The sequence below is a fragment of the Podarcis gaigeae genome, assembly GCF_964106915.1.
Source record: "Podarcis gaigeae genome assembly, chromosome: 10".
In the NCBI taxonomy this organism is placed as follows: domain Eukaryota; kingdom Metazoa; phylum Chordata; class Lepidosauria; order Squamata; family Lacertidae; genus Podarcis; species Podarcis gaigeae.
Genome location: NC_139686.1, coordinates 1,305,530 through 1,328,480, shown reverse-complemented (window position 1 = coordinate 1,328,480; position 22,951 = coordinate 1,305,530). Strand labels below are relative to the sequence as shown.

General features: G+C 48.5%; 1 protein-coding gene across 7 annotated transcripts in view; it reads left to right on the top strand.

The window, feature by feature from the left end:
• IMPDH1 (inosine monophosphate dehydrogenase 1) overlaps positions 1 to 22,951 on the top strand; it is a 63,499-nt gene that overhangs the window by 29,100 nt on the left and 11,448 nt on the right. For 4 of the 7 annotated variants that reach the window (XM_083700338.1, XM_083700336.1, XM_083700341.1 and 1 more), the window contains exons 3-12: positions 7,672 to 7,720; positions 10,809 to 10,910; positions 11,424 to 11,498; positions 13,211 to 13,417; positions 14,623 to 14,710; positions 15,624 to 15,823; positions 17,295 to 17,385; positions 18,830 to 18,925; positions 20,811 to 20,954; positions 21,977 to 22,121. In XM_083700338.1, the coding sequence (XP_083556464.1) occupies positions 7,672 to 7,720; positions 10,809 to 10,910; positions 11,424 to 11,498; positions 13,211 to 13,417; positions 14,623 to 14,710; positions 15,624 to 15,823; positions 17,295 to 17,385; positions 18,830 to 18,925; positions 20,811 to 20,954; positions 21,977 to 22,121 (1,197 nt within the window). Of the gene's footprint in view, positions 1 to 7,671; positions 7,721 to 10,808; positions 10,911 to 11,423; positions 11,499 to 13,210; positions 13,418 to 14,622; positions 14,711 to 15,623; positions 15,824 to 17,294; positions 17,387 to 18,821; positions 18,926 to 20,810; positions 20,955 to 21,976; positions 22,122 to 22,951 lie in introns of all 7 variants that reach the window. The other 3 variants (XM_083700335.1, XM_083700337.1, XM_083700339.1) reach the window with 1 other exon arrangement.

The window sequence follows — 22,951 nt, the reverse complement described above, 5'->3', positions numbered from 1 at the left end:
CCTTCGCTTGTCACTTGGCCCTAGACCTTCGTCTCTTGTCATTCCTGCTTGACTTAATTCTTCAGATGCCCCTCTTTAAAAAATAAAAATAAAAAATAACCACCACGACATGCCTCAGAACTGGTTTGGGCACAGACACCTGTCCAGAATCTTCTGCAGTGAAGACCAACAGAAATAATTCACTCCCCTTTTCTGCCGTCTCCCTCTGCTCCCTTTGGCACCCCTTTTCACACTTCTGATGTATTTAAAAATAATGTATTAATGCTGGTCTTCATTCTTCTGGTAACTTCTTCCCCCAATCCTCCCTCTTAATTTGAATTTGTTTTGCCAGAGTTTGTGTTCCTTCCTTCTCTCCTCATTTCGGGCAGGACTTCCATTGTTTCAGTCATTGGTGCCCATTCCCCATCCGGGTTCTATAAACTCATTTGCAGTCACTTAGAGAAGGCTCTGAAATATTGGCCCTGAGGCTTGAATTTGTTTTGTACGGGGTAGTTTTATTTGACGTCTTAATGTGTTCGTAAGCAGCTCTGAGGTTTTTTCTTTGAAAGATGAAGTGCTATAGAAATGGAAATAATAATAATAGTAGTAATAAAAATAGTAAATCTCACTATGGGGAAAAATGGTGCATAGATGCTCCATTGTGGCGACCGTAACCTTGGTTTAAGCTGTCATTTGGCAATTAGCTCATATACCTGAGTTTCTTTTTTCCCCTTTTCTTTTTTTGAGTTTTATTTATTTATTAATGTTCTAATGTTACATCGGCAAACATTATCATATTACATCACAAGGCATATTATAATATAATTTCCAGCATATATACAAAGTTTATATACCTAAAGAAAAGAAACAAGGACAAAAAACTATTCCAAAAATCATATATCTACCAACACTTTGGACTTCCTGTCTATCCCGTTGTATATTCCTTTTTTACAAATGAATGTACTCTTCTTATTGTGTATTTCCATTTTATCTAATACATTCCTATATCAATATGTACCCTTGGTCTTATTTCTCAGCTCAGTCTCTCTCCAACATCAATCGAATGCTAGCATATATCTTGAGTTTCTCGCACTGGCAGAAACTGGTTTCCCAGCTTTCCGGCCCTTTATTTCTGAAAGCACCCTTTTTCCATTTTGCGGGCACACTGTGGCTTGGAGAGAGTGTGCCTTGTTTTTAAGTTGTATTCATTCAACTTGTTTTTATTATTGGTTGTTAGCCGCCCTGAGCCCAGCCTTGGCTGGGGAAGGCGGGGTATAAATAAATTTTAGTTTTATATTATTATTATTATTATTATTATTATTATTATTATTATTATCTGAATTTGACAGGGTGTCAGATTGTTCTGGGTCCTTGTAGTGGAGATCTTTCTTCCTGCCCTCAAGCTCTGAGTGCAGAGGAAGCAAAACCACAGAAATTTAAGGAGATCAGAGGAAGGGAAGGAGGAATGGGAAGATCCTTCTGGTTATCCTTGCAGAGAATAGCGCCGCCTTTTCCCTGAAGCCAAGGATAGGAGGAGGGATGCAGCCTGGGGCTTCGCGGAGAGAATCTCTCATCTCTCTTGTTTCCCCCCAAACTGTGCAAATCTGGTGGGCGTGGAACGAGGAGCGGTGAATGAGTAAGTGCGTGGTTTAAGAAAACCTTGTCATCCTTTGACGCTAATAATTGAAGAAACGGCTTTTCATCTTGGCAGATCCCCGCCGCTGCCATAAAAAGGATCTCTCTTGGATTTCTGCCACTGCCGTTCACATCAGCCTTGAATTCGTGGGGTGGTCTCCCGCTCTGCACCCAGTTCAAATGCCACCCCTTGTGCCTTCCTCCATCCTCTGAGAAGATTCAGGACAGAGAAAGAAAGTCCATCCTCCTCCTCATCCTTATCATAAAATAATAATAATTTCTTACTTATACCTGAGCCATCTGACTAGGTTTCCCCAGCCACTTTGGGCAGCTTCCAACGAAATAATAAAAACACAAGAAAACATTAGACATTTAAAACTTCACTAAAGAGGGCCGCCTTCAGATGTTGTTTATTTCCTTGACATCTGATGAGGGGGTGTTCCACAAGGTGGGCGCCACTACCGAGAAGTCCCTCTGCCTGGTTCCCTGTAACTTGGCTTCTCGCAGGGAAGGAACCGCCAGAAGGCCCTCGGTGCTGGACCCTCCAGGTAGAACGATAGGGGTGGAGACACTCCTTCAGGTATACAGGACCGAGGCCGTTTAGGGCTTTCAAGGTCAGCACCAACACTTTGAATTGTGCTCGGAAACGTACCGGGAGCCAGTGTAGGTCTTTCAAGACCGGTGTTATGTGGTCTCGGCAGCTGCTCCCAGTCACCAGTCTAGCTGCCGCATTCTGGATTAGTTGTAGTTTCCGGGTCACCTTCCAAGGTAGCCCCAAGTAGAGTGCATTGCAGTAGTCCAAGTGGGAGATAAGCAGAGCACGCACCACTCTGGCCAGACAGTCTGCGGGCAGGGAGGGTCTCATCCTGCGTACCAGATGGAGCTGGTAGACAGCTGCCCTGGACACAGAATTGACCTGCGCCTCCATGGACAGCTCTGAGTCCAAAATGACCCCCAGGCTGAGCTCCTGGTCCTTCAGGGGCACAGTTACCCCATTCAGGACCAGGGAGTCCTCTGCACCTGCCCGCCCCCTGTACCCCCCAAACCACCATTCCTTTAATGCTTGATGGTTCCCCACCCCCCTTCCTTCTGTATTTTTGCCGGAAGCTGCCCAGAGTGGCTGGGGCATCGCAGTCAGATGGGCGGGCTATAAGAAATGCATTATTATTAATAATACAGTGGACGCTCGGGTTGCGAATGTGATCCGTGTGAGAGGCACGTTTGCAACCCACAGTGCCACATCTGCGAACGCACGGGTTGCCATTTGGTGCCTCTGCGCATGCGCAAAGCGCAATTTAAAAGATCGGACAAATTCACGGAGGAGGAGAGGCCTCTCAACGGCTTGCTCTTCCTCCACGGTCAGAGGAAGCCGTGCTTCTGAATCTTCTCTCCGCCCTCCACAAACGATTGCGCATGAAGCAGCTGTCTATCGATCCGGATTGATTAGAGGAAGGATGTACACAGAATCCTGTCCCCTTTGGGCCTGGGTCCTGTTCAGGGCCACTGCAGCTGTCGGTGCCAAAGAGTCGTGAATTCTGGAGGTGCTGAGTTGTGGCGCTGGCTGCAGGGTCCCCAAGACCACCCAGCGCATGGCTGAGGGACCCCAGGAGGCTTCAGTCTGCTGCATTCGGAGACGGTCTTGTCCGGGTTTGGCCCAGAGTGTCCCGACTGGCAGCTGTTCGATGTTAGGTCAAATCACGGGACTGTGCCATTGTATGCCTTCCTTAGAGTGGGGTTGCTGCAAGAGGCCTACTGTCTATGGTACATAAAATATGCAGGACACCCCAATTTTAATGGGGAGCCCTGGTAGGGCAAGTGGCAAAGAGCAAGAGACACTTTGTGGACCTTTCAGGTTACAGAGGGGTGTGTAAGTGTTTGCTGGGTTAGGTCCCTTTCTGCCTCCTGGTTAGAGAGTTGGTCTCATGTGAAGGTCTGACTACAGCAAGTATTTTAGCAGCCCCCCCTTTTAATTATTTTTATTTTATTCCTGTGAAGCATTTTTCTCAGTTTTTGGAGAAGCCTCATCTCCCACCCCCCTTTAATTTTTACACAAAGGCGTGTGCCAGTTTGGATGCATTCCAAATGCAATTAATTTCCTTTTTTGCTCCTGCCTGGGAGGGGCTGAGCTCCCTCTGGATGGCTGACCGAGGTTTTTTTGATGGGTCTTGCGGTTGCAAATATCAATTATGCATGTGGGCTGACATTTCTGGGTGGGAATTGCAAAGGGAGCTGCCTGGGCTTCTCTGCGCGGAGGCCGAGAGCGGAGCTGCTGCGTAAGGGATCTCTGATCTCCCCATTGCCACCGGATTCCCTTCCCAGTCCAGGGGGGTGTTTGGTCTTTGCTCTGCTTCCCCTCAAGCGAGCGGGTGGCATGGTGTGCTCTTCGTGCTTCAAAATGTGCTTGTTTTTGATATCATTCATAGAAGTGAAGGGCTGGAAGGGAACTCCAGGGGCCATCTAGTCCCACCCCCTGCAATGCAGGAATCGCAGCTAAAGATTCCCTGACAAATCACCATCCGGCCTCCAAGGAAGGAGAGTCCTCCACCCCCCAAGGAAGTCCCTTCAAACGGCTCTTACCATCAGAAAGTTCTTGAAGCCATGGGTTCGAGTCCTGCCCTCCAGAGTAGGAGAAAACAAGCTTGTTCTCTCTTCCATGTGACAACCCTTGAGATATTTGAAGAGGGCTCTCCTATCTCCTACCCACCTCCTTCAACCGCTCCTCATTAGGCTTGGTTTCCAGACCCTGGATCATATTTGTTGCCCTCCTCTGCATACCTTCTAGCTTTTCAACATCCAGCTCCTCGAAAGATTCCATCAACGGGGTCTCCGGAAATTTTAACACATCACTTGGGTAGACAGGTGAACTAATGCCAGTGTACTGGAAGAAGCAAAGATCACCAGAGTTGAAGCAATGATTCACCAACACCTTGAAAGACCTACATTGGCTCCCAGTACGTTTCCGGGCACAATTCAAAGTGTTGGTGCTGACCTTGAAAGCCCTAAACGGCCTCAAAGGCCCAGTAGACCTGAAGGAGCATCTCCAGCCCCATCATTCTGCCTGGACGCTGAGGTCCAGCTCTGAGGTCCTTCTCGGTAGTGGCGCCCTCCCTGTGGAATGCCCTCCTACCAGATGTCAAGGAAATAAACTACCATCGGACTTTCAGAAGACATCTGAAGGCAGCTCTGTTTAGGGAGCTCTGTTTAATATTTGAAGAATCATTGTATTTTAATATTCTGCTGGAAGCTGGGGAAACCCGGCCAGATGGGTGGGGTATAAAAATAATTTATTATTATTATTACTACTGCTATCATCTGAGTTTCTAACACCGCAACCCTGGTCTGGCCTTGGTTGAATTCTGTCCGTCGGGGGGCAGAAAACGTTGACAGTGCTGGGGGGGGGGGCGTGGAGCTCCTGTGCTCCAGCTTTCAGCCTCCTGTTCCTCTGACCCCCCCCCCCGGTCCCCCAGCCAAAATAGGGCCGGCTGCCCTGGGCCTCCCTCTCTAAGCCCCATTACTCACGCCGGGTGCCCATGAATGGCTTTGCAGCGGTTGCTGTGGGGCCCCTCCAGACCCTTTTGTTTTTTTGGGGGGTGGGGGCAGAGGCTGCCGGGGAACGAATCCCTGAATTAACACACGGGGTCTGGCTTTTGGGAGTCCACCCGCCTTGGGGTCTTGAGCCTAAGCACACACACACACACACCCGTTCTCTCCAGGAGCGGCCGCGCTTCTAAGTGCCCCCCTCTTGCCCCCGGGGTGTGTGATGCCCCTCCTGGGGTGCCCTTTTCCAATTCACAGCAGAGAGGGCTCTCAAAGGCTCCCAGCCACAATGGATCATCATCATCATCATTTTTAATTTGTATACCGTCTTTCTGTCTTAACAATACTCAAAGCTGAAGAAGCAAAAAATGTACATCTTATAACAATCTAATGCAATACGAAAATGTGATAATAAAACATAACTTTAAAATAGGCAACCTACATCAAAAAGTAGCATTCAACGGCAGAGGGGGATCCCGAAGGCTCTCGCACTCGGATCTTGCTTGCGGGGTTCTCATGACTGGCCTCTGGTGGGTCACTATGAGAAAAGGGTGCTTCCCATGTTCTTATGTCTTATATTATTATTATTAAGTTTATTTTACAACACATAAACACAGTGTCATAAAACTAAATATAAAAGTAGCAATACATAAACAAAAACAATCAAAATACAAATGAATACAAATAAAACATAATGACATGGAAACTTAGACAGATCAAATAGTCAACAATGTATGTGTATATAGATAGATAGGTAAAGGTAAAGGTACCCCTGCCCGTACGGGCCAGTCTTGACAGACTCTGGGGTTGTGCGCCCATCTCACTCAAGAGGCCAGGGGCCAGCGCTGTCCGGAGACACTTCCGGGTCACGTGGCCAGCGTGACATCGCTGCTCTGGCGAGCCAGAGCCGCACACGGAAACGCCGTTTACCTTCCCGCTGGTAAGCGGTCCCTATTTATCTACTTGCATCCGGAGGTGCTTTCGAACTGCTAGGTTGGCAGGCGCTGGGACCGAGCAGCGGGAGCGCACCCCGCCGCAGGGATTCGAACCGCCAACCTTTTGATCGGCAAGTCCTAGGTGCTGAGGCTTTAACCCACAGCGCCACCTGCGTCCCATATATAGATAGATAAATAATTTCAATTCTTCTTTTCTGCCAATTGACTTCCTTCATCCTCAGCACGGTTCTCTTTTCGTTTTTGGTAAACTGTTTCCTTCTTAGTTCATTATTACCCCATTTTCTTTCTGTTTTTCTTTCTGTTTTTAGCTTTTATATCATAATACAGTGGTACCTCGGGTTACGTACTTAATTCGTTCCGGAGGTCCGTTCTTAACCTGAAACTGTTCTTAACCTGAAGCACCACTTTAGCTAATGGGGCCTCCTGCTACCTCCTTGCTCCCGGAGCACGATTTCTGTTCTCATCCTGAAGCAAACCTGAAGCATTATTTCTGGGTTAGCAGAGTCTGTAACCTGAAGTGTCTGTAACTTGAGGTACCACTGCGTCCCAATTATGATGTACCATAATTGTGACGCGGGTGGTGCTGTGGGTTAAACCACAGAGCCTAGGACCTGCCGATCAGAAGGTCGGCGGTTTGAATCCCCGTGACGGGGTGAGCTCCCGTTGCTCAGTCCCTGCTCCTGCCAACCTATCAGTTCGAAAGCACATCAAAGTGCACGTAGATAAATAGGTACTGCTCCGGAGGGAAGGTAAATGGCGTTTCCGTGCGCTGCTCTGGTTCGCCAGAAGCGGCTTAGTCATTCTGGCCACATGACCCGGAAGCTGTACGCCGGCTCCCTCGGCCAATAAAGCGAGATAAGCGCCGCAACCCCAGAGTCGGCCACAACTGGACCTAAAGGTCAGGGGCCCCTTTACCTTTACCTAAAACATGCCATATTACTTATTGCCAGGATTAATTAGAATAGAAATAGCATTTATTGGCAGTACATTCATCTTGGATATGTATTTGGTTTGAGCAACAGTCTGGAGGCAGAATTAAAGAGAATCAGACCTTGAAGGCCAGCACGTGGGAAGCCACACAAAATATATAATTGGCTATGTAATTGATTTGTGTTTGAATTGGTATTGCTATTTGCTATTGATATAATATGGCGCATATTGGATTTTTGTACAGTCCTACCTCGGGTTACAGACGCTTCGGCTTGTGCGATTTCAGGTTGCGCACCGCACCGAACCTGGAAGTACTGGAACGGTCACTTCCGGGTTTCTGTGCATGCGCAGAAGCGCTAAATCACGCTTTGCGCATGTGCAGAAGCGCCGATCGCAACCCGCGCATGCACAGACGTGTGGGTCACAGGTTCTGAACGCTGCGGGTTGTGAATGTGCCGCCCGCACGGATCACGTTTGCAACCCGAGTGTCCACTGGAATTGAAAATAAAGCAAAACCCTTTAGCAAAAAAAGGAAAAGATTAGTAGAGCTGGATGGGTCCCCCGGAGGTCATGCATTCCAACCTGGCATGATGCACGAATTGCCGCTAACCACAGTTTGTTCCTTTCTCCCCAGCGACTTCCTGATCCTCCCAGGCTTCATCGACTTCACGGCGGACGAGGTGGTGAGTTCGAGTTCCCCACCGGGCAGCGCCGTTTGTCGGGTGGGGCTGCCTGAGGGGTCCCAGGGGACTGAGTGTGGCTGCTCCCTTCTCCCCTTGGTGGGTGCTTGGGGGGGCGGCGACCCTAGACCCCCTTTTTGAGCTGCAGAGCAGCACAAATATACAAGCCATTCGCTCCCCGCTCTAAAGTCCCCAGCCATCCCTCTTCCCACGTGGGAACCTTCCCATCTCTAACCTTTTCCTTCCTTCCCAAAGAAATGAGCCCCCTGGTGTAGGTGTTGGGAATTATTTTGCTCTTCACTCGTTTGCAATATTTTTGTGATTTTACTATATGGTTTTCGTGGAATCGTAGAGTTGGACGGGGCCCTCCAGGGGTCATCCAGCCCAACCCCCTGCAGTGCAGGAATCTCCACTAAAGCATCCCTGACATAAGATGCCCATCCAAGCTCTGCTGGAAAACCTCCAAGGAAGGAGCACCAGATGGCTCTCTTGTGATTTAATAATAATAATAATAATAATAATAATAATAATAATAATAATAATTTATACCCTGCCCATCTGGGTGGGCTTCCCCAGCCACTCTGGGCGGCTCCCAACAGAATATCAAAAACTCGATAAAAATATTAAAAACACAATAAAAATATTTAAAACACGATATTGTTGTACATTCTGTGATACAGTGGCACCGTATTTTTCGCCCCATAGGATGCACCAAGTTTTTTGGGGGGGAAATAAAGGGGGAAAAATTATTTCCCCCCCCCCAGGCGCTTGTGGGGCCCGCAGTGGGGAGAAGCGCTCTTCTCCCCGCTGCCCGCCTGCAGACCAGGTCCGGGGACAGCGGGAAGATGCGCTGCGCCTCCCAGCTGTCCCCAGGGCTTGCGGGGCTGACGGCGGGGAGAAGCACGCCGTCAGCCTCCAAACCACATCGGGAGACAGCGGGATGGCGGCGTTCCGCCTCCCCGCTGTCCCCCGACCTTGTGGGACTGGCGCTGCGGCTCTCCTGAAGCCTGCATTCGCCCCATAGGACGCACACGCATTTCCCCTTCATTTTTGGAGGGGGAAAAGTGCGTCCTGTAGGGCGAAAAATACGGTATATGTTATTTTTTAATATAAATAGGCAAACTTTATTTTTCTAAAAAAAAGCAGCAACAGGCTTCTAATAAAAGGGGGGCTCACCTGGCACCCTCAGGGTTTGCCTTGCGCTCTTGGGGACCCCGCCAGCCTCTCCCCACCTGGCCTCCAGCTGTGCTGCCCAGGGCTGGGCCCTCGAAACATCTGGGAGGGGGCGCCGGTTTGGGGAGCGCTGGCGTGGTGTAGCCCATGCGGGGGTGGGGAGGCTGCCGGCCCTGCAGAGATAAGCTCGTCAAGGCTAATTAGGCCGAATGGAGTTGGCGCCTAATCGGCCGACCGGGGTGTTGAAGGTCAGACAGCTGGCCGAGGCGAGAAACGCTGGGGACGGAGCCCTCTCCCTCGCGGTGCTACAGTTCCCAACGACCCTGGAAAACTAGGATTCTTTGCAAGGGACGAAATGAGAGATGTCTCCAGTTGGGAATTCTTCAAGGAATATTTCAAAAGCAGTTGTTACAATCTCAAGACGGCAGCCGCCTTGGAATAACTTTGGTAGACACTATATGTTAAGTAGAGAAAGGTCCGTATAGTTCAAGCTCTGGTTTTCCCAGTAGTGATGTATGGAAGTGAGAGCTGGACCATCAAGAAGGCCGATCGCCGGAGAATGGATGCTTTTGAATTAAGGTGCTGGAGGAGACTCTTGAGAGTCCCATGGACTGCAAGAAGATCCAACCTCTCCATTCTGAAGGAAATCAGCCCTGAGTGCTCACTGGAAGGACAGATCCTGAAGCTGAGGCCCCAATACTTTGGCCACCTCATGAGAAGAGAAGACTTCCTGGAAAAGACCCTGATGTTGGGAAAGATGGAGGGCACAAGGAGAAGGGGGCGACAGAGGATGAGATGGTTGGATAGTGTTCTCGAAGCTACCAGCATGAGTTTGACCAAACTGTGGGAGGCAGTGGAAGACAGGAGGGGCTGGCGTGCTCTGGTCCATGGGGTCACCAAGAGGTGGACACGACTAAATGACTAAACAACAACAACAAATATGTTAAGAAAAATGTATTTTTAGTCTTAATGTATTTTTAGTCTTTGTTTGTTGGAAGCTGCTCAGAGTGGCGGGGTACAAATAAATAATAATAATAATAATTATTATTATTATTATTATTATTACTTTTGTAATAATAAAACAGACAAATTTAAGCAATGAGTTTATTAAAAGGGGGAAATTGGACGGGACAGGAAGTCATATGTCTATGGTGAAAATTTATCATTTGAAAACACACAAACACCCCCCCCTTTTGTGTGTGATAGTTTTTTTGCTGCGCCCCCCCCCCCAGCATGGGCAAACTCGGCCCTCCAGATGTTTTGGGACTACAATTCCCATCATCCCTGACCACTGGTTCTGTTAGCTAGGGATGATGGGAGTTGTAGTCCCAAAACAGCTGGAGGGCCAAATTTGGCAATGCCTGCCCATAAACTCATCCCCAGTGCATGCAAAAATCATTATTCAGAACAGCGGTTCACATGACCTACTAAGGAGAATAACCACACAATAAAAATAAAAAATGAGTTTCCCTTTTCTTCAAAGCCCAATGGAAACTAGTGCAATGAAGTTGACAGAACAGATGAACTTTATTCAGGGATATTGGTTTTTCAAAGTAAGAGAACGATCAAAAACTTCAGGGAAGTTTTTAATGTGTGACATTTTGATGTATTTTTAATCTTTGTTGGAAGCCGTCCAGAGTGGCTGGGCAAACCCAGCCAGATGGGCAGGGTACTACTAATAATAATAATAATAATAGACACCCCCAGCACCTCCCTGACACCCCCATGCCTCTTGGCACCCCCACCAAGGTTCTTGTGTTGCGTTCCGGGGGCAAGAGTGCCCGCATGGAGAACCTCTGGTGCTGAATGTCGCCTGGCCCTGTTGTGTTTCTTTGGGGTTTGGGGGCGCCCTGGGGGTTGGGCCGGATGAGCCTTGGTGTCTCTTCCATCCCTCCACCCCCCTCTCCCTCCTCCGCAGGACCTGACCTCAGCCTTGACCCGCAAGATCACCCTCAAGACGCCTCTCATCTCCTCCCCGATGGACACGGTGACCGAGTCAGACATGGCCATTGCAATGGCGGTGAGTGACCGCCCCGAGAGGGGGCAGGGCCTCCCAGGGGGTGGGGATGGTCCCCCCACTCTTTTTCCACGTCTTCCCCCAGCAAGAGCCCCGGGGAGGCAGTTTTGCCCACAGGTCTGGGGCAGTGGGGTCCAAATTTTTTTCCAAAGAGGGCCAGATTGAAATTGGTGACCTTTGAAGGATTTTACCCCACAGTTGGTTGTTGAGCTTTTTTTAAGTTGGTGAGGTTTATTTTAGGATTTTACCCCAGGAAATAAACTGCCACGGGGGGGGGGCTGGATTAGACCAACCAGTGGGCTGGATTAGGCCCCCCGAAACAGACTTTGCCTGGGGGCATTCGCACAGACACACAGATTTACTGATATGACGCCCTTTCCATGGTTAAAAGGAGGCTCTGCGTGGGGAGAAAACAGCACCCAGAGCTTTGGAGTGGGGTGGGGAATCTGGGGGGCTGGGACCAGGGAGAATGCAGCTTCTGTGACTTTGTTTCCCCCCCCCGTCTCCCCCCTGCAGCTCATGGGCGGCATTGGGATCATCCACCATAACTGCACCCCGGAATTCCAGGCCAACGAGGTCCGGAAAGTCAAGGTGAGTGCCCGGATTTGGGGCTGGCGAAGGGCCCCGTATTGGGGTGGGGACAGAGCCGCGAGGCAGGCCCCGGGGTACTTGGGGGGAGCAGGCCCACTCCTCCCCCCTGGCTGGCCGAAAAAGCAAAGAAAGGGTTTGTAAGATGATGCCTGGCAGGGAGGAAGTGGGCAGCAGGGGAAGGTTTTTCTCGCGCTCTCTTTTTAAAATTAGGATTTATAATTTTATATTCAAGACAATCATCATAAACACAATTTAAAAATTCACCAACCTCCTTTTCTGATTCTTTAAATATTTGCTCCTTCTGCTTATGTTGTTTACCTTGATTTTAAAAATCTTCCAACTAAATATTCTTATATTCTTGCCATTTTTATACTATATCTTTCCAAATTACTTCTTATGTTTTGTTGTTTTCCCATTCATTGCTCCTTGACTTGCACACTTCCCCCCTTAATTGTAAGTGTTTACTCAAACCCCGCTAGTGAGGGTTTCTTTGCAGTATTCCTGTAAGCACATCATTAACAGTTATAAACAGTCTTCTAAAAAGTCTTTATTTTCCTTGCCTCTGAGTTTTCCCATAAGCTTCGCCATTTTGGCGTAGTCCACAGGTTTCGCTTGCCATTCTTTTTTCGCTGGCATCTTGCCATCCTCCCATTTCTGGCTAGTAAAATCCTAGCCACTCTCTTAAAATGCCAGAATTATCAGGCTTCCGATGGATCTGAGTGCTGGAAGGTTCAGGGCAGGTAAAAGAAAGCCCTTTTTCGCGGAGCAGAGTTGAACTGCGGAACTCCTTGCTGAAGGATGGCTTTAAAAGAGGACTGGACACATTTATGGAGGAAGGCAGGGTGGGCTTGCAGGTGTTTCCTGGTGCCACACCACTTTATCCCAGGGGGGTGTCCCTGGCCTTGGATTCTCCTGGCGCAGGAATTAGCAAGGTTTACGATACGATAATCTTTATTGTCATTGTCCCATACAGAACAACGAAATTGGAAAAGAAAAATCTACATAAGACATTCAAAACCAACAAGCCTGCTATCCCAGCTATCCCAACCTGGTTAGCCCCCTAAAAACTCTGATACCCCATTTTTAAATACAGTATACTCACATAAAGACTACCTTAAAGTAAAGGTAAAGGGATCCCTAACCATTAGGTCCAGTCGTGGCCGACTCCGGGGTTGCAGCGCTCATCTCGCTTTATTGGCCGAGGGAGCCGGTGTACAGCTTCTGGGTCATGTGGCCAGCAGGACTAAGCCGCTTCTGGCGAACCAGAGCAGCGCACAGAGACGCCGTTTGCCTTCCCGCCAGAGCGGTACCTATTTATCTACTTGCACTTTGATGTGCTTTCGAACTGCTAGGTTGGCAGGAGCAGGGACCGAGCAACGGGAGCTCACCATGTCATGGGGATTCTAACCACCGACCTTCTGATCGGCAAGCCCTAGGCTCTGTGGTTTAACCCACAGCGCCACCCCCGTCTAAAGACTACCTTGCACTGTGTTTAAAACCAAAATTGCATTTGGATAGAAACTGTTTCTCAGGTGGCTAGTCCTAGTCTTTATAACCCTGTACCTTCTTCCAGAAGGGAGAAGCTGAAAGAGATCATTTCCGGGGTGCGCACTATCCTGCGCTATCTCTGCAGCTTTCTTATGACACCTGGAAGCATAGATTTGATCCAAGGTGGGAAGAGTGCGCCCAATTATTCTCTCCTCTTTCTGCAGAAATTTGAGCAGGGCTTCATCACGGACCCGGTGGTGCTGAGCCCTGCGCACACGGTGGGCGACGTCTTCGAGGCCAAGATCCGGCACGGCTTCTCGGGCATCCCGGTCACCGAGACGGGCAAGATGGGCAGCAAGCTGGTGGGCATCGTCACCTCCCGGGACATCGACTTCCTTTCCGAGAAGGATTACGGCATCGCGCTCAGCGAGGTAGGAGCCGGGGCGCCCGCCTCCCTTGGCAGCAGACGAAAGGGAAGAAACGGGCATAGAGCTGGGAGGGAACCACAGGGGTCATCCAGTCCAACCCTCTGCAATGTGGGTCTGGGGGAAAGAGGGCAGAGCTGCCGAAAAAATGCTCTCTCTTGAATTTCTGCCACTGCCGTTCACGTCCGCCTTGAATTCATGGGATGGTCTCCCATCTCCTGCCCAATTCAAATGCCACCCCTTGTGTCTTCCTCCATCCTCTGAGAAGATTCAGGACAGAGAAAGAAAGTCCTTCTTCATAATAATAATATTAGAATAATAATTTATTATTTATACCTCACCCATCTGACTCACCACTCTGGGCGGCTTCCAGCAAAATATTAAAACACAATAAAACATCAGGCATTAAAAACTTCCCTAAACAGGAATGCCTTCAGATGTCTTCTAATAGTCAGATAGCTGATTATTTCCTTGACATCTGGTGGGAGGGTGTTCCACAGGGCGGGCGCCACCACCGAGAAGGCCCTCTGCCTGGTTCCCTGTAGTTTCATGTCTCACAGTGAGGGAACCGTCAGAAGGCCCTCGGAGCTGGACCTCAGTGTCCGGGCTGAATGATGGGGGTGGAGATGCTCCTTCAGGGATACTGGGCCAGGTTTAGCACTTGAAAGGTCAACACCAACACTTTGAATTGAGCTCGGAAACGTACTGGGAGCCAATGTAGGTCTTTCAGGACGGGTGTTATGCGGTCCCAGCGAACGCTCCCAGTCCCCAGTCTAGCTGCCACATTCTGGATTAGTTGCAGTGTGTTGGGAGATGCATAGGGAAGTTTCTCAAACTATGCCTGGAATGGAGGCACAGCACATAGTCCAACTGTGGAATTCCCTCCCACCTGAGGCCGCGAGGGCCACCAGCCGAGAGGAAGGTCAGGCATGATCACTTTGATGTGCTTTCGAACTGCTAGGTTGGCAGGAGCAGGGACCGAGCAACGGGAGCTCACCCCGTCGCGGGGATTCGAACTGCCGACCTTCTGATCGGCAAGCCCAAGAGGCTCAGTGGTTTAGACCACAGTGCCACCCGCATCCAGGAGATCTAGAGGCGCCCCCAAAATGCCCGGTCCCAGTTTTCCTGGGGTGGCCAAACTGGCTCTGTGTGTGTTTGTGTGTCTGGGGCCAGTTCACCCCAGACGGCCCCCTTTCCTGCCCCCCACGCAGGTCATGACGAAGCGCAATGACTTGGTGGTGGCCCCCGCCGGAGTCACGCTGAAAGAAGCCAACGAGATCCTTCAGAGGAGCAAAAAAGGTACGCAGGGGGGGGTAGGGGGGGTAACCCTTTCCCCCCATGGACCCCTAAGGCTGGCTTTGCTCTGCCCTCCTCAGTTGGAGCCGGTAATCTGGGCCGGTTCTGCTGCAGGAATTAGAGCAGAACCTCCACCCCCTGGGGCAGTCTGCCTTTGGGTACCAGGTGGTGGGGAGCCAGAGTCAGGGTGCTGGGCGGTTTTTATATATGTAATATTTTTTATTAATTATAACATATAAATTATAAAATATACCACAAAACTTATCACTTATACAATCTTTTTAGACTTCCATCAGCCCCTCTGATGATCCACCGTTTTAACCACTTTTTATGCATTTCTTAACTTTATATTGCCTTTACATCTCTTTAACAAATCATCCTCCCCCTTGTCTATTTTTACAATACTTCTAATAATACTCCTCACAAAACTTCTTGCAACCCTACAAACATCGTCTGTTCTTCACAAATACTTTTCAAATAGTCCGTAAATTTACTCCAGTCTTCCGTGAATTTCTGATCTTGCCGGTTTCAAATCCTTCCTTTTAGTTTATCTAGTTCTGCATAGTCCATTAACTTCATCCTCCATTTTTCAATCGTCGGTAATTCTTCTTGCTTCCATTTTTGGGTCAATAATATTCTTGCTGCTGTTATTGCGTATAAAAAGAGCTTACATTCCTTTCTATTTATGTCACTCCCCACAATGCCCAATAAAAATGCTTCTGGTTTCTTTATAAATGTATATGCCAACATTATTTTCAACTCATTATATATCATCTCCCAGAAGCATTTCACCTTTTTACATTCCCACCACATGTGATAAAATGTTCCCTCTTTTTCTGGGTGCTGGGCGGTTTTGGGCCCGATCCGACCGCCAGGCTCTCAGCTGCCCTGCCTCCCTCTGCCTTCTTCCGCGCAGGGAAGCTGCCTATCGTGAACGACGTGGACGAGCTGGTGGCCATCATCGCCCGCACGGACCTGAAGAAGAACCGCGACTACCCTCTGGCCTCCAAAGACTCCCGGAAGCAGCTGCTGTGCGGGGCGGCCATTGGCACCCGGGAAGACGACAAGTACCGCCTGGACCTCCTCATGCAGGCGGGCGTCGACGTGGTCGTGCTGGTGGGTGCCCGCCGCATCTGGCCAGGGGGCCGGAGGGCTGTGGCTCCGGGGGCAAGGATGGTCCTCTGTGCTGAATTCGCAGAGGCGCATTTTCGGAAGGGCCGGCTCCCCCTCTGCCAGCACCCCAGTTTTGCACCTTGAAAATAAAACGAGTACAGTGGCGCCTTGGTTCTCAAACACCTTGGCACTCAAACAACTTGGAATCCAAACACTGCAAACCCGGACGTCATTGTTCCGGTTTGTGGACTTTATTCAGAAGCCAAACGTGCTCCATTTTGAGTGCCGCACTTCCGTTTTGAGTCGAAACAAAATAAAATAAAAAAATTCCTTCCAACAGCACCTTAGAGACCAACTAAGTTAGTTATTGGTATGAGCTTTCGTGTGCATGCATTCTTCAGATAAATTCCAGATAAATTCCATTTTCAGTGTTACGCTGAGGTCTTTCTGTTTCTGCTATTTATTTTGCGTTTTTGTCTTTGCGGCTCTTTTTGTTTTGTTTTTTGCGACTGTGTGGAACCCAGTTCAGCTGCTGACTGATTGATTGCATGACTGCAATACATTGTTTATTGCTTTCATTTTATGGATCCATGCTCTCGTCAGATAGCAGAATTCGTGTTCAGTTGCTGTTTGAGGGGTTGTTTTCCAGAGTCTGGAACGGATTAGTCCATTTTGCATTGCTTCCTATGGGAAACTGCATCTTGGTTTTGGAACGCTTTGGTTTTCGAACGGACTTCTGGAACGGATTACCGTATATACTTGAGTATAAGCCGAGGCATATAATTTTAGCACAAAAAACTGGGGAAATTATTGACTCGAGTATAAGCCAGTTCACCACACCACAAACCACAAACCTGGTGGTGGCGGCAGCAGCAGGAGGAGGAGGAAGGAGCCCTTTCAGGCTGCTCGTCTCTCCGTCGCCGCCTCTGCCACTCGCAAGAGCAAGCATAGGAGCACTGCACCTCTCCCAACCGCCGCCGCTCCTGTGCCTGCTCCCCTTGCGAGAGGCAGGTGGTGGGACCAGGGGCGAGAACGGGCTCCTTTCTCGCCGCTCGTCCCTCCGCCACCGCCTGCCTCACTCGAGTATAAGCCGAGGGGGCCTTTTTCAGCATTAAAAATATGCTGAAAAAGTTTGCTTATACTCGAGTATATACATTAATTTTGAGAACCAAGGTACTGCTGTAGCTGCCTTTGCAAATTGGTGGCAGCCTATGAGATGTTAATTATATGCACCTCCCAGGAGCTGGAGGGGGTGGGCCTGGTTCTGTCCTCTCCCATTCAACCCCCACCACAACCCTGCCAGGTAGCCTGGGCGGAGGAAGGCAGGCCCAGTGGGGATTCGAACCCTCGTAGAATCCTAAAACTGTAGAGTTTGGGGGGACCCCCAAAGGCCATCTAGACCAACCCCCACCCCTGCAATGTGGGAATGTTAACAGGCTCCTCTCTTCTCTTTCCTCCCCCCCCCCCCCAAAAGGACTCATCTCAGGGAAACTCTGTCTATCAGATTGGCATGATCCACTACATCAAACACAAATACCCAGATCTCCAGGTCATTGGAGGCAATGGTGAGTATCTGGATGGCCTTGGCAGGGAGACATGATCTGCCCCCCCCCCAAAAAAAACAGTGTTCTTCACACACACACACACACCCGCCTTGGGGTGGTTGGATGGGGAGTTTCAGCCGAGGTAATAAAAGCTGTTTTGTTTTGCTCATTGGTCAAATTTCCGGAGGGGCAGGGGAAATAAAGGCGGAAATCGGTACGAAACAGAGAGGTTCAGTTGCGGCCCTGTTTACTCACGAGTAAGCCCCAGGGACTTCAGTGGGGTTTGCTTCTGAAAATAAGGATACCGTATTTTTCGCCCCATAGGACGCACCTAGATTTTTATTTATTTCCCCCCCAGCCCAAGCTTCCCCTGACCCCAGCCCCCAGAATAGGCTACTGCCTGCAAGCCTTGCGAGCCCAGCGGGAACTCCCCCTGGGCACGCAAGGCTTGCGGACACCTGCGCAAAGCACGGGGCGTCCTCCGGAGGGGCTTGCGAGGCTTGTGGATAGCTTCCTGAAACCTGGAGAGCGAGAGGGGTCGGCCTGCATTCGCCCCATAGGACACACACACATTTCCCCTTCATTTTTGGAGGGGAAAAAGTGCGTCCTATAGGGCGAAAATACGGTAATTTTATTTTTATTTTTTCAATTTTTTTAATGGTTATACATTCATATACATTTTTTTTCTTTTTTTCTTTTTTTTTCAAAATCAGTAAGACTTTATTCTATTTCCATTCTTCGCCGTTAACAGAAAAATTGGAGAAATCAATGTTTGTTTTACAAAGACAATGCATCTCCCAGAGAAGAAAAACCCTAAATTGAGAATAGAGGTAACATGGGGGGAAAACACAGTACTGCCCTCTATTCAAAGAAAATAACTCCTGATCTTTTTGGTTACTTAGACCAATCATTATATTTTTTCATTCTTTACCATACCTTCCAAGTTATACAGTATATAATATAAGCATCTCATTTTAATTACATATTTTTATCTTATTCCTACCCCTGTGACTTCTCTCCACCTTAGCTCAGCTAAGGTGTTATAAATATTGTTAGCGTATCCCTCCTTAACCATCTTTCCATGTTTTATCCTTAACTTTACGAACTTCAGTCAACACATATTGTTACTGTGGTTTCTGAACGACGTTTTGTCATATATTCTTCCCCACATTCCCATTCTTTCTTCAGTTTCCGGTTCGATTGGAATCTGATAGACACTAGAATACCAATAGCTAAAAATGGGAACGGGGACATTGTCCCCTCAATAGTAGAGCAGCAAAACGAACCTTGTGAATTTATAGAGTTGGCCACACGTTTATTATTCCTATTCCCCTAGCCACTTCTGAGTAGACCTGCAAGCGTAGAGCTGGACAGGGACACCCCAAAGGCCATCTAGCCCAACCCCCTGGCCAGCCGGCCAGGTATTTCACAGGTGCCTTTGCTTTCTCCCCTATTGGATGCACAGTGGTGACAGCAGCGCAGGCCAAGAACCTCATCGACGCTGGCGTGGACGCCCTCCGGGTGGGCATGGGCTGTGGCTCCATCTGCATCACACAGGAAGGTGAGTCCCGGCTGGGAGCGGGTTCGAAGGTTACCGAGAGAGGGAGGGAAGCTCCCAAACGCTGCGCCCTTTGAAAATATATATACTGTATTTTTCGCTCTATAAGACGCACCTTTTCCCTCCTAAACAGTAGGGGGAAATGTGTGTGCGTCTTATGGAGCGAATGCAGGCTGCGCAGCTTTCTCAGAAGCCAGAACAGCAAGAGGGATCGCTGTTTTCTCTGCGCAGCGATCCCTCTTGCTGTTCTGGCTTCTGAGATTCAGAATATTTTTTTTCTTGTTTTCCTCCTCCAAAAACTAGGTGCGTCTTATGGTCTGGTGTGTCTTGCAGAGCGAAAAATACTATCTTAGCTATCTATATTTACAATTTTGTCATCACCACAGCCATTTTAATTGTAATGTTTAATATTTAATATTAACATTTAATGCTGTACTGTTTTAACACTTGATTGGGAGCCGCCCAGAGTGGCTGGGAAACTCAGCCAGATGGGCGGGGTATGAATAATAAATTATTATTATTATTATTATTATTATTATTATTATTATTATTATTCAAAAAAAACCACAATATAATATAGATCCCCAAACCACCCCCACCATGACTTCCTTTTCTGGTTTATGGGCATATTATCTCTCCCTGCTTATTGGTTATTTCATATTCTTTATTTTTTTTAAAAAAATATATTATTATTCTCCTAGCCTTTTAACGTGGTGTTTCTATTTCTGCATTTGTTTTGTTAATTGCAAGTGTTTAATCAAACCCCGCAAGTGAGTCCATTTCTTTACGTTGATTCTGCAGATAGGACATAAACGGTTCCCAGTCTTTCTTAAACTCTCTGTTGTCTTTGTCTCAAAGCCTTTCCATTCATTTTGCCATTTCCGCGTATTATTCCATCGCTTTCCCCTGCCATTCCTCTTTGGTTGGTATTTCAACGCTCTTCCATCTTTGCACTGGCAAGATCCTAGCCGCTAGTTGTAGCTAGACTGGTGAATGGGAGCGGCCACCAAGACCATATAACACCGGTCTTGAAAGACTTACATTGGCTCCCAGTACGTTTCCAAGCACAATTCAAAGTGTTGATGCTGACCTTGAAAGCCCTAAATTGCCTCAAGGACCCAGTAGACCTGAAGGAGAGTCTCCACTTCCATCGTTCTTCCCGGACAATGAGGTCCAGCGCCAAGGGCCTTCTGGCGGTTCCCTCGCTGCGAGAAGTGAGGTCACAGGGAACCAGGCAGAGGGCCTTCTCGGTGGTGGCGCCCACCCTGTGGAACAACCCCCCACCAGATGTCAAAGAGAAAAATAACTACCAAACTTTTAGAAGACATCTGAAGGCAGCCCTGTTCAGGGAAGCTTTTCATGTTATTGTATTTTAGTGTTTTGTTGGAAGCCACCCAGAGTGGCTGGGGAAACTCAGCCAGATGGGCGGGGTATAAATAATATATTATTATTATTATTATTATTATTATTATTATTATTATTATTATTATTATATGAGCAGTTTTTTCTCCAGCTGCAACCTTTCTTCATAGCTCCATCCCGTAAGCCCCAGAACCTATTTCCATTCCCAGGGGTAAGGCAATTAAAAGAGGCCACCTCTGAGCATATGCAGAGGGCAGTTCCTTCAAGGCCAAGTAACCTCCTGGGATTTGGGGAGTCTCAGATGTTTCCCTCCCTGCTTCTCCCTTCGCGATCTCTGCCACGTAACCTGAGCTTGCTTCTTTCTTTCTCCCTCCACGCCCTGTTCCCTTTTGTGTCGTGTCTCGGAAACAATACAACTAAATCGCTATTTAAACCCCACACGCTGGCAGCTCAGAATTTCGGGGTTCTCCGGGAGGCTGGCCCCCTGGCAGTGACGGCCCCTCTTCCTTTTCTCTCTCCTGGCCAGTGATGGCGTGCGGCCGGCCCCAGGGGACAGCGGTCTATAAAGTAGCCGAGTACGCCCGCAGGTTCGGCGTACCGGTCATTGCCGATGGCGGGATCCAAACCGTGGGCCACGTGGTCAAGGCGCTTTCTTTGGGAGCCTCGACAGGTGAGCTGGGAATCCTGTCGCCATCACCATCATCATTAATTACATTATTATTATTAATAATAATAATAAAATGCATGCTGGTGGCCTCCTCCTCCTCTGGCTGAGCAGCTAAGCAGGGAAGGAGTTGACGCCTCACTCTGTGTCTCCATCGCTGATGCTTGTTGATTTTCTTTTTTTTAACAATTCATAATAGAAAACTTAATGTAAATGGAAAAAAGAGGCAAAAACAGCTACAGAAGAGAAAGGGAAAGAGAAGAGAAGGAAGCAGGAAAGGAAAAAGAAGTCATTAAAAAGAGGACTTCTGATTTTCCATCTGCCGGTTGTTTAAGACATTCAGTCTATGACAACATTCATCTTCTCTGCTATCTGTTAATTGATTTTTCTTTTATGTCCAGGTGTCTCAAAGGCATTCATTTCCTTTTCTCATGGAAAATCCAAGAGGGGTTCCCAAATTAGGTTTATTCTCAACAAATGTCAGGCATGTTTTTTCTTTAATGTCCCCTTGGCCTCCAGTAATTCCTACCCCCAGGCCTCCAGATTGAGAATTTGTAAATTCTCCTGTCCGTGTTAAAGTCTAAATATTCTGCCGTTCTTTTCTTGTTCTATATCCTTGAATCTGTGCCATAGCTGTCAACGTTTCCCCCCTTTTTAAAGGGAAATTCCCTTATTCCGAATAGGATTCCTCGCAAGAAAAGGGAAAAGTTGACAGCTATGATCTGTGCCCAGCTGAGTCTATTCCAGTTCTGGTCCCTGTTGTCTTCCCATCTCCTCTCCTTCCCTGGAGGTTTTTGAGCAGAGCTTGGAGGGCCATCTGTCATGGATGTACTAGCTGAGAGTCCTGCATCGAAGGGGGTCAGAATGGATGACCTTTGGGCGTCCCTTCCAGCCCTAGGGCAGCACTGCCCACCAGTTTGTCCAGTCCTCTTCCCCAGCCGTCCAGCTTGGTGTCCCTCAGCTCCGCCCTGCGCTTGGGCTCCCCCCATGCGCTCTGGCCCTGATCCCCCTTTCTCCCTCTCCCCCAGTGATGATGGGCTCCCTGCTGGCTGCCACCACGGAGGCCCCCGGCGAATACTTCTTTTCGGACGGGGTCCGGCTGAAGAAGTACCGGGGGATGGGCTCCCTCGACGCCATGGAGAAGAACAGCAGCAGCCAGAAGCGCTACTTCAGGTACGGAGAGGGGGCACCTGGGACAAGGGGCGGGCTTGGGGGGGCGCGCGCCTGCCTTGGCTTTGCACAGGCCGGACGCGGGCGCATGCAAAGGGGCAGCGGCTTCCAGGCAGGGGTGGAGCAAGGGGGCGTGCGGTGGGGACTGGCTGCACCAGGTGATATCCTTTTATCTTTCGAATAATTTTGATTGAAAATTTCAACATAACAATTGATCAAAGGCAAATCATCCTCCTTGCCTAACGATGTCTAGGCGACACGACGACCACGTCCATATGCAATAAACAATCTTTTTTATAGAGTTCCTTCAAACCATAACAAGTCTAAAATGAAATCTTTAGTCTCAAAGTCTCTGGAAATCTTTAAATGAAGCGAGGTCCCAGGCTTTATGACAGACAAGCTGTGAAGCTCTGTGTCTTCAGCAAATATGATGTCCAACGCTGAACAGTGACTCCGGATATTGACTGCTGTTTTGTAGAATTCTTCGTCAGCGTGGTGGGAGCATATAGAATTGCTTCGTAAACTGAAAATAAATTTTTACAGACGAGGGGTGTCGCAGCAGAGAAACCTTCCCCAAAGTGGGGCCCTCCAGATTATTATTTTTTACTGCAGCCCCCATAAAGCCCGACTCAGATGAGGCCCTTTTTTTCTTAACAAAACCCATTTTAAAACCTCCTTCATCTTATTACAAGTGACTTGAGAAAGTTATACTAATGTAGAGATCGATACACAAAGCTTGTTATGGTTCCTTAAATTTGTATTTTTTAATTTTTGAAAAGATTCTTTACTACAAAACAATTTACTTAAAATGTAAACTAAACCAAAAGGAACAC